Source organism: Balearica regulorum, chromosome 6, assembly GCF_011004875.1.
Source record: "Balearica regulorum gibbericeps isolate bBalReg1 chromosome 6, bBalReg1.pri, whole genome shotgun sequence".
NCBI classification, from domain to species: Eukaryota; Metazoa; Chordata; class Aves; order Gruiformes; family Gruidae; genus Balearica; species Balearica regulorum.
In genome coordinates, this window is record NC_046189.1 from 40832790 (window position 1) to 40844371 (window position 11582).

General features: G+C 48.2%; 1 protein-coding gene across 5 annotated transcripts in view; it reads left to right on the forward strand.

Annotated features, from left to right (window-relative positions):
- The window catches only part of LYPD6 (LY6/PLAUR domain containing 6), a 69553-nt gene extending 60364 nt beyond the window's left edge, over positions 1–9189 (forward strand). For all 5 annotated transcript variants that reach the window (XM_075757288.1, XM_075757291.1, XM_075757287.1 and 2 more), the window contains 3 exons: positions 36–134; positions 5452–5582; positions 6553–9189. In XM_075757288.1, coding sequence (XP_075613403.1) covers positions 36–134; positions 5452–5582; positions 6553–6756 — 434 coding nt within the window. In that variant the 3' untranslated portion in view covers positions 6757–9189. The remainder of the gene's footprint in view (positions 1–35; positions 135–5451; positions 5583–6552) is intronic.
- The last annotated feature ends 2393 nt before the right edge of the window (positions 9190–11582 follow it).

An 11582-nucleotide genomic window follows, 5' to 3' on the forward strand; every position in this document is an offset into this window, starting at 1 on the left:
GCTCATTTTAACTGAATATTGTCTATTCCTTTCAGCCACACCGTATCCTCACGGATTTAAATGTTTCACCTGCGAAAAGGCAGCAGATAATTACGAATGCAACCGATGGGCTCCGGATGTCTATTGTCCAAGAGGTAACCAGCTGCATGCTAGCATTTAATTTAACACCTTACAACAACCGCTCGCTGTCCCCGCTGCGGGGACAGCACTGAGCCCCCATTATTCCTTACGCGCACTCGGATGCTGGTGATTGCTGCTCCCGCTTGTAAGCCTCCTCGACAAGAAAGATGTGTAAGCGATACGAGTAATCCTTTAAGCTTTTCTGTCTTCTGTGGTGGGTGAGGTTTAGGACTTTCCATCTACTCCCTGTACTCGTCTAGCTCAGCTGGACATTAAATCAGACTGACGTTTATCAAGGGCTGTATTTCTTTTACCGGTGAGTATGGGACCGGTTCTTGCTTTGTTCGCTCCCCTCCCCTGTGGCATAAGCCCATGCTTCAGGGCAGCTGAGACAGCCTCTTTTCAGCTGACATCAAGGTATTTTCAACATTTTGGGCTCATAACTCCCATCGGAGTCTGAAGCTCAGAAAGGGCTTTGGGATACAGGCACCCAAAGATCCAGGTATCAGTGAGGTCCCCAGATCTCCCACTCCCTTACCCCTTGTCTTTTTGAGATGCTCACAAGGCATTAAGATTGCGCACAGCCTCTGACGAAGCTCTGGACATGGGTTGGGTGGGCTGTGTGCTCACCGGCGTGGGAACCACGTGCGGGCAGGAGGCAGCCATCGCGGCAGCTGGGGCGGTGCGGGCAGAGGGATGCTGCCGGGCCTCACCGCTCCCCTGGTGCTTTCTGTAGGCTCGGGAGCGCTGTTCAGCATCTACCCAGAATGTCTGTGGTCTGTTGTGGGACACTACAAGTGCCCTCAGAAAATATTTATTTTGGAAAGAGAAAGACTGTAACCTGCACTGCAGGGATGAGCCAGCTGCGTTTGCAGCCTGTGTCAGAGCGTGTTATCTGTCCCAGGCTTTATTTCCTTTGAGCTCAACTCTGCACAACATCAACAATGATAAAAGATCCCAGGCTGGCTGGCATCAGATGAGACCAACATTCACGGACGCTCCCTGTTTTGGCAGGAGTAGGTGGTATTTCAGTGACTAAGGACAGTGTTGCCTGTAGATGACAAGGCAAGGAGAGAGGCGCGACCCCAAGATCTGCCTTTAGTAACAGCCAGCAGAAATGACTTGACCGAAAAAGATATGCTAATCCGAAAAGCGAAGTTAGTACTTGATGGAGTTCAGGAGAAGGGCAAACCAGGCTTTGGTGGGTCTGTAACTCATCAGCTGTGTTTGTCCAGACCAGAGCTGCTGGTCATGGTCACCAGCCCTCCTGCCTGCCAGTACGAACGCCCACTGCATGTTCATGAAGGAAGGATGGGGTTTTAGCCATGCGAAGGGGCTAGCTGGAAATCTATCTTTAATCTTCAGCACAGAAGACCTCTTTTCTCCTTAAACTGGAGGGACCAATGATGTTTTTTACTCCGGTGGTGCCCACACTGCCCCGACACCGCGATGCCTTGGGGTGGAGCATGGCTCTGCCTGCCGCACGGACCCCCAGCCCCTTGCTGCCAGCGCAATGGTGGCCACGAAGGAGTAACTGCTGAGTCAGCAGTCGCTGTGTTTCAGATGAGCAGGGAATTGGGGAAAGGGGACGAGCACTGTGGCTTAAATGCTCTGTCCTTATTCTGTGGCAGTGGAAGCGAAGCTGGTAACGTCGTTGCTCCTCACTCGGCAGGAATCAGCCGTTGCTTCGGGATGCCTCATCACCGACGGCTTTTGTTGGCATCTCTTAGCTTTGCATCTCATACACTTCTACATCAGAAAGCTTTTATTAAGCCAGCTTTTTCCTTTGTTGCTTTAATTTTCAGATGTGATTTTGAGTTCGTGTAAGGAAGCCGCAGAAATGCAGCCTCAGCTTTGAGGCGTGACTGCAGGCGTGCTCTGGGGGCTGGGGTTATCTGCTCGGGTAATTACCTTATCTCTGGCAGTCACAGCGGTACGCTTACGGTGTTGCCTCCCTCGCTGCAGTGACCCAAGCCCTTGTTGGTTTGCATGGGTTAAGTGGTGGGAGAAAAAGAGAAAACTCCATCCTGGTATTTTCTTTTTTTTTTTTTTTTTTTTTTTTTTAGGTAGAATGCTATTAAACCCAAAATATTTTAATTAACTGTAAAGTAGGACTTAAAGGGAACCACATTTTGTGTGTAACAAAATTCATTATAATGGAGAGTAAACCCATGAATCGCTGTATTGAACAGAGATTAGAAAAAGCATTTCCTAGAAGGCAGGCCTCCTGCTGTGCATTAACCTTGTTTTCTGTTATTTATTAGCTTCAGCTCAAGCAGAAACGGTGTTAGTGATCTAATTTGTATGGAAATACTGCACTCAAAATACTCCCAGTATTCTTGTTTTGGACGGCCCGTGGGCAGGCTGACACCTCGATGATGGCCACCACCACCACGGTGATGTTCCACCCGAAAGCGCTGTTAGAGGCTGCGGTTTGGGAAACGGGCTCTCAAAAGTCCACGCGTGACTCTGGGCCCCTTGAAATATCAGATTCAGTGTTTCTCTACCCAGGTTAAAGCAGAGAGGACAATTTTCTCCTACTGCAGAGACATACCAGCCTTGCTGGGTCTCAACGTACGGGGTGGTTTTGCTTACGCTTAGCCTGGCTGGCTGGCTGCACCGTGACTTCTGGTTTCACTAGCTGGTTTCTTCATTCGTGCTCCCTTTAAGGGCAGAGGGAGATGCCCATGAGGTGGACCCCATGGAGAACGCGCGTTTCAGCCGTCGGGTGATGCCGCTGGAGGTCAGCATCACTCCCGGCAGGTCGAGACTGAGGCTGTCTGTTGTATATAGGCGTTTGGAGATACCTCGTAGCTGAAGCACGTCATGCAGTCTTTGCAAGAGAGTTCCACCAGAGGAAGGAAAAATGCAAAAGAAGAGGTGACAGTGTCACTTATCATGCCGGGGGTCAGTGTAAACCAACAGCCCTGAAAATCCCCCAAATAATCACATAGAGCAACAACGTCATTTTCAAATGCTTTTGTAGCGGAATGTGTTGCTGGACAGCCTGAATATTACACCAGGATCCACCTGGCTCTCAAGTGCCTTTAAAGACACTCTGGAACTGCAAAATCTAAGAAACATAAATCCATGCTTTTTCGATACGATACCACCGAGACCCACCCTCACCCTGTGGCCATATGGCACCGGCATCGCTGTACATAGAAGGTCAACTTTCACGCTGCTTGTTTGAATCGCTCTAAATTGCTCTGTTATTTTTGGTAAAATTGTTATAGTGTTGGGCCTGTGTTCTTCACGGGGTCAGCTTGGAGTCCCTCTTCCATCCCTCCAGCCCTCAGCCTGCTTATCTGCAGAGCAGTTAATGTACCCCACCGTGGTGATGTTCCCCACCTCTGCTTTGCTCTGGGTTCTTCTGGTGCTCTCCGGTCCGATCCTTCTCATGGCGCCTGTCATCATTGCTCTCAGCCTGCTCTGAGAAAAGAGAGGCAGACCAGAGTGCAATGCAAAAGTTAATATTAATCTGAGTGAGTGGATTTTGTTGCTTATTGTAGACTTACTCTGTAGCTGCAGCCCTACCTTGCAGGAGATGACAGCCATCAGCGATGCCTGTATGAGGAGAGGCATGCTTGGTCCCTCTGTGCAGGGGAAAATACATATTTCCAAGATGATTGCACAATATTTCCTAAAAAAACACACTTTGAAGAAAGAATGAAACAGCCTTAAAAGAGTTATGGGGTGCTAGAAGCTTTATTTGTTCCATCTGGGACCTGTCAGGGGTGAGCTCCGCTGCACAACCAGAGCCATAGCAGGAGAAATAAAGCTCCAGCGATGCACGCCCAGATCTGCTGGGGAACGGCACTTCCAGGCAAGGTCCTGGGAGAAGCTCAAAGCCGTCGTGCAGAGAGTGCTCCCCTTGGGGTAAAACTGGAGCTTCACCCCTTGGGGCAGGAGAGCCTGGAAAACGCGTTAAAAGCCGCGTGCTGCGGCTCCGGCCGGTTTGAAGGAAGGCAGCACACCCAGCGTCTCCAGCCTCCGGCGATAAGTGAAGTTCTGTTTGCTGTGGGTATCGCGCTTGAGTTAAGAGCGGGTCAAAGATATGACAGATGTCTGAGGGGTTTTATTGCCTAACGAATAACATGTTCGGTCGGCGGTCTCGCTCGGCTGTTGCCGAATGCCTAAAACATGAGAGGTATGCAGGGCTTTGCCCGTCGGAGGTGAGGGCTGAACAGGAATGTTCACTTTAAATTAATTACACTCCTTGTTTTCCCCTTGTGAAAGCAACAATTTTATTAATAATAAGGTTGATTAATAAGAAGACAGGTATAATTTAGAGAAGAAATATATAACGGCATGTTTCCTGTGTTGAAAAATCCAGTGTTTTTATCTTGGAGTGCTAGGAAGGGGAACAGCACCTTCAACTTCCCTCTGATGACTAAAGCGTGAAATAAACCCACATTCCTTTAAGCCTGAGGATAACCACCGCGTTTCTCAGTCATCCTGCCTGGAATTTTCTGTGCGTGTTACAAGTGTCACTAGCGAAATAGCTTAAAAAAGGAGGAGGAGGAGGAGGATGGTCTCCCTCGGGGATGAGGGACCCCACAGGAGAAGCGTGCGGAAGATGCGATGGGAATACCGGGAACACAGTTCATTTCATGGCGTTTTTCCCAAAGGCTGGGGAACTGAGAAATACATAAATCCTCGCAAATGTTTTGCCGGTATTTTGGCATTATTTTATGGATGATAAAATGGAGGGACAGAGAGGGTGAAGGATCTTCTGTGGGCTGTGCAGGAGCTGTGGGAGAGCCGGGATGGGAGCGTGAGCAGCGAGGACAGCTTGCACGGGCTGTCAGGATATAGGGAAAGGTGTCTCGAGTGTGCAATGCTTTAGGTAATTCTGCAGAGCTAATGGTTGTGCATGAAGCTAGAAAAAAATTAAGCCTATACAAATGAAAGTTAGCTTCAGACATAAACAAGTATTGTGAATGATTTCTTTTTTTTAAAGACAATTCCTATAAAAACCTAACAGAGCACCAGATCTGGGGTGTTCACCCGAACCTCCCTCCATAACCTGCTCATCCAACAGACGTTTCTTTATCTGTACTGCAGAGACCCACGTTAGTATTGGGAACCAATCGCCACGTTCCAGAGAGCTCTGAAACCTCAGGTTTGCGCCACAACTTGGGGTGTGGGTCTGGGTATTTAGTGACATTTATGTATTGCAATAAATACATCAAAATCATCTTTTTTTTTTTTTTAAATGCCAAGATTTGAAAAAAACCCAAAAACTAAGAACTCTTTCCTCTTTCTTCCTATTGCACACTATCACAAAACTTGAATTTGACAAGTAAACACATTTTTCTGTCTTTCTAGGTACAAGATACTGTTTCAGCCAACACATGATGAAAGCTACTGGAGAGAGCGTATCTGTCACCAAACGCTGTGTACCATTAGAGGATTGTCTGTCTACGGGTTGCACATATGTAAAGCATGAAGAATACAAGGTATAGGATAAAAATTGGCTTTTTCTCATACGAAAACTGGGCAGAATCCTTCTGGCCTCTGCCAGAAGTCTGACTGGTTCAGTGGGTAAATCAGCATCATCAAAAATGAAGTTTCTCTTCTTAACGAGCTCATTTCCATTTGTTACAGAAACAAAAGAATAACCTCTCACAGAACAAAAGATTAATCTCTTTAAATAACTCTCCTGCCAGCGGCTCAGGGGAGCAAACCACTCCCTGAGGGCTTTGCCTGCAGAACCGCTCCGTGTTTGGTCCCCTCTGCTCTGCGACGGATGCTCGCCGACCGTCCCGTGCTTTTCCTACCGAAACGTGTCGGGGAAAGCCTTGAAACCTTTGGAGCAAACGTTTGATATCTGAATCAAACAATTATTTACAAAAGATTTTTTCTGAAGGTCAACAGTCGACCTTATTGAACTTCTCCGATGGGTTAAAATAAAAGAGCTTTCGGAGCGGCCAGGCACACTGCAGCCCTGTCTCTGTTTCGCAATTAATTTTATTTTGTGCTCTCTCGGCCTCGGGCGAGTTCGTGTTGTTGCTCTAAACCTGTGTGCTGGGGCAGGGTACCGGCACTGAGTACTCAGTGACAGGCAGCACAAAACCCCCTATATCAATAAATACTGATTTCTGTGAGTTCTGGCTTGTGAGCTCTACTTCAACCAGACAACACTGGGTTTCATCAGTTTGCTGATTTGGGGTAGGAAAGAAAATAACCTCTCTGAAATGGATGTATTCTCCTTGCACCGGCCAACATATTGTTCCTCTACAAGTGAAATTGTTCTCTGAGTAGATGGATTTTTTAAAAAAGGGGAAGAAAAGAAAAGGAAAAAAAAGGATAAAATAAATCCGACTGGCCACTGTGCTCCTTTGCAAACGTCATACTATTTTCCCTACGTCTTTATTCAGTGGTATTGGTATTTTTCAAATAACCAAGTCATAACCGGATTTCTTTCAGATCTGCACCTCCTGCTGCGAAGGGAGCATCTGCAACTTGCCCCTGCCGAGGAACACAACAGACGCCGTATTTACAACCCTCTCCCCCCTCAACAAAACACAGAGGCTTTCACATCCCGTCCTGCTGACGACGGCGTGTCTCTGGCTGGGGCTGATGTCACAGCGCTGGGTCACGCTGCCACGCGTGGCGGGTCTGGACAGCTGAGCTGGGTGACGTCATCTGCGCGAACGTTCAACCTCTCCCTACGGAGCTGCGCTTTGGGCTTGCCTTAGAAAGACTGGGTTTCCTCCTTATTTTTTGGCAATGATGAACTAGTGAGCCCGGGATGTAGACGCATCCGAAGGGGGTAAACCCGTCACGTTTCTCCACTCTTTTCTGAAGAAACTCATTCCAAATATTCCCAGAATCCGTGGCTGAGACTGATACACACACTTTTCTTAATGCCTGTCTTTTCTCCATGAAGAAACATTATTTAAAAGTACTTTATCACTGCCAGCTGCTATTATCATCACTTACACATTTGAAACTTTCTTGTTATAATTTGTCACAGCACTAACTCTGGCGTCTCGTTAACCTGTTTTGAGAACACAGGGTACATCATACATAAGTCAGTATGTCTTGCCGTCTCCCCGCATCTCCTGCTCTCGGCGAGGGTTTTGTAGCAAGGCAGCCGTAGCTGGAAGGGAGGAGGTCAAAGGAGCAGCAGCAGCTTGCATCGGGCCAGCGTCGCACACAGATGCTTCCTCCGAGGTTGTCCACCAGCAATAACACACGCACGCTGGGATGTGCAGGGCATCGCTTGGGTTTATAAGCCAAACCAGAAAAAAACTCTCAAATCTCCGTTCCTGGAGCGTGATGAGAGGGGGGTGGGTGTGCGGTCCCCGGCCCCCTCTCCAGGAGGAAGGCGTACGCAGCGCTGCGCGGTGTCCGGGTTGAGACGCCGGCGCTGGCTGAGCCGACAGGTTCCTGGTGGTTTGGGGCTTTGCATATTTTCACATTTTGGCACCCGGTCCTACAGCATGAGAGAATTCATCCGGAATAGTTTCTGTTATTTTATTTAATGCACTCTCCCTCCGGAGCGTGGACTAGCTACAGCTGTATTTGGGTGACCTGTGTTGCTCGTTTTGCTCGGAAATCGTGTATGCAATATTTATTTTTGTATGTTGAGTAAGATCTAAAGTGTTTAAAAGATTCTTAATACTGATATTGCCAGGTAAAATGGTTGGTTTGCAAGTAGGTAAGCCTGTAATATATAAATTATCATATATATATATATATAAAGTTTTGCATCATTATTGAAAGAGAATCAGCTTTGTTTTGCAGGGTCAGTAATAAAAGCAGGGTATCCATGGACTTGTTTTAAAGTTAAACCAAACTTTTTAATAATTTTTTGTTTGCTTGTTTTTTGAAAACACCGCTATAATCATAAATTGTTCTTTTATGAGCTAATTTTTGGCTCCTCGTGCTCCAAGGTAACTTGCGCTTTATCAAGTTCCGGTGTGCTTGTGCTCTGAAGTGATTTTTCTTTTTTTTTTGGGGGGGGGGGCGGTGAGTTATAAGTGAAAGGCAGACGAAGGAAGCCAACGCTGGAACCCAAACACTTTGTAAACACCTTCGGTGCTTTGAAAGGGCTCCGGGAGGGTACCAGCAAACCCCCACCTAGCAGCATCTGCCTGCGATACCGTTAATAGCCGGAAAACTGCAGACCCGAGCAGGGAAACCCCTGTCCTGAGTTTTGTGGGGTTTGGAGTGAACTCTGCTGGCACTCCAGGGAGCTTTACTGGAGGCACAGGAGGAGGAGAGCCGAGAGCAGCGCTCACAGTTTCGTTTCAGGTGATTTCTCTGGGGAAGGAAAGCCCGCTGGAAGCCTCGGTGTGCTTTGCTGAGCGATGGTTTTTAAAATGTATGCATACTTCATGTGAAAATTGAACTTCGAACATTGTTTCTTTCCTTTTTTTTAAAGTTTTTATATAAAACTAACATTTTGGAGGAAAGGCTAGATGATCTCACTCACAGACCAACCTTGCATTTTGATGTCCTTTCAGCTCTCCTGCGACTTGCTGACAGATCTCTAGTGTAAAGAGGGTGGTTGCAATCTGTTATTTTATGGAAGTTAGACCTGTCTCTGGAAACCCTGAAAAAATCAGCCCTGCCGTCTTTCCAGAGCCTGTCCCCGTCCTCTGCGGTGAGAGGTGCTTACTCTGTATGGGTTGGGGGACAACGAGGTGGAGGGGGTAATGACTTCTCCAGCAGCAATTGAAATATTTATTATTATTATTATTATTATTCTGTGAAACAGTAGAGTTTAAGTCTGGAAGGACCTTGTTCGGCTGCTCTCCCAGGGTGGGGGTTAAACAGGGTTTCTGCACCGGCCAAGCGTTTCGGCAGCGCTGCTGTGTAGGAGCAGGACCAGACCCAGGACACGCGCTTTGAGAAGATGGGTTGGAAAGCCGGCGTGATGTGGAAGCGTGGGAAATCTGGGATTACGCGGGAACGTCTTGCTTTTTTGTTCAACGGAGGTGGGCTCGAGGCCGGAGCCGTATTGCAGGTGGCCAGCAGTAGCACCTCGTGGGGAGCTCCCAGCCGTCTCAGGGCTCACGCGCTGGTGGTGGCAGCTCAGCTGGATGTTTCAAGAATTTGTATTTTTACTTCGGGCCTTGCTGTTAAACGTGTGCATTTAGGAGTCGGTAAGATACCTAACCAGGAGCAAGAAGCAGAAGTTACCTCCTGAGCTGAGCTGGCTGCCTTGGTCAACAGCTCACAGTCAGGTTTCTGCGTCTTCTGGCTTCTCCGTACATCATCTCCCTCTATTTCCCCTATATTTTGCAGTTTCATTGTTATTTAACAAGCCTAACCCGTGGTGTGGTAACTCTGAGATACGGATAACCACCTGGGCTGAGCTGCAGGAATGGCCAGGTCTCTTCAGAAGGAGATGTCGGACTTTTAGGACCACTTCCACCCCATGCCAGGTGCGGTGCGCTGACAGACAGGCTCTTCATGCCGTATTCGGGTGACTCAGGCAGACCCCAGGCTTTTCTGGCTCCCTGGTAGCGCTCTCTACCCACAAAGACTGGGATGGCACTGATCAAATTTAGTTTTCGGCGTCGTGGAGGTGTTAAACCAAGCCGGTTACTTCCACTCCGCTTGTAGTCAGGGAAGGGAAAAGTGGTGTTTCAGGGACTGACTCATTGTATGCTAAGGGGGGGTGATTAAATGGTGTTAATTGTGGATGTGCCTAAAGAAAGTAGCTTGGAAATGAGTACTACCTCCCAGCTGCCAGCCACGCGGTTACGCCAAGGCCAGCGCTTCGCAAACTCCCGAGCAGCAGCCGCTCCCAAGCGCTTCACCAGCTTCGCTGTGACCTGGCGTCGCTGGGGACGGAGAAAGTCCCGGCTCTCGTGCTGTGCCGGTGGCTCTCCCCCCGCTGCCGTGCCGCGGTTGTGCCCTTCAAAAGGGACCCGAGCACCGTCCCACCCGGCTGCTCACCTCCGGCCGCCGCACGAGGATTACGGGCGCTGAGCGTCAAAGAGCAAACGGAGGCGACTGAGAGCGGTGGGGAACCCGCACAGCATCCTCCCCGTACCGGCAGGTCCCTCTGCCCACGGAGCTCTTGGGGGTTTTTTAAGCGCATAAATGCTGAGCTGCACCGTATTTATATAAGTGATATTCCTTTTAAATGTCTAAATTTTTTTAACTGTTGTAAATGCTGTACATTTGTATAAATAAATGTTTTAAGTATTCAGATGATGCCTGAGGTGTCTGATAACAACGTACAATCGCCATCACCAGCCCTGCTCTTCAGTGCGGTGCCACCCCCTGCGCTGGGACACTGCTGGCTGCTCCCCTGTCCCCTCTCCCTTTCTCTGATGTTCTACTAGGGGAAAAAAAAAAAAAGTAAAAAGTAAAAGAAAAAAAAAAAGCGCTGTATTTAGGGCATTTTGGTTTAACTCCCACTGTAGCTAATGAATCTTTCCCATGGTTTCCTCCTATTGAGTTCCCATGGTTATTTGTTGCAAATTGGTTTATATTGGAGATGTAAATAAAGTCAGTCTGAGGAGATGCCTGTTTCGTTTGTGACCCCCAGATCTTCCTTTCCCTCGCCTGCTCTGGGAACGCTTCACAGTTTCCATGATTGTGCTGCCACACTAGTTTAGTCCCAGTACGTTCTGGAGGTTTTAATGCAGTTATTTCTAATTTCCACTCCTGAAACCAGCGTTTACTTGGATGTAAACAACTTCATGTAACTAATGAAAGGCTTTGGACAAAGTTATTCATGGTAACATGAAGAGAGTGTAGCTCAACTTTAAAAAAAAAGAGAGATACATAAATTAAAGATATAAAAGAATATAGCTGTAGTATGGGATATTCCCTCATGTTATGCGCACAGAAGTGAATTTACTTGTTTTTCCTGAGTTCTGAAAAGGCTGTTCCAGCTCAGCAGCCGCTTCAGCAGTGGGGAAAGGCTGAGCCGAGGCTCTCCTGGCTGCAGAAGGTGAAGACACAGCAAAGGCAAAACACAATAAATCAATGTTTGCAAGGGTGTAATAAGAGGGAACCAGTACTGACTGGAGCGTACGCTGTGCAATTAGTGCTCTGTGCCTACAGCATCAGGAGGAGCTTTGGGGGGGGGGGGGTTGTGTGAGGGTGTCAACAGGTCTCTCTTAGTAATGAAAAAATCCGATGGTACCTTAGACGTGAGGTTCATTAACGGTTTGCAAAATAGCTGTCTGAACTTCTCAGGGGGATGTTGTTTTCTTTTTCAGACGGAGACTAATGGTACAGGTCAAGCCGATGGCAGCACTTGGCGCACAAAGGCACCCAGAAGGCTCTCTCGGAGCCCGCGGTGCGGTAGGGTCGGGTCGCAGACGCAGGATTTGCTGCCAGCACCGGCGGCTTCGCCTGGCAGCAGCTGAACGCGGGCAGGGGCAGCTGGAGGCAGCCGCGGCGTTTCTCCACAGCCCCAGTTCCCGCAGCTTTCAGCTGAATAAATGCAATTTACGGCAGCAGAGTAAACCCACAACACCTTCACT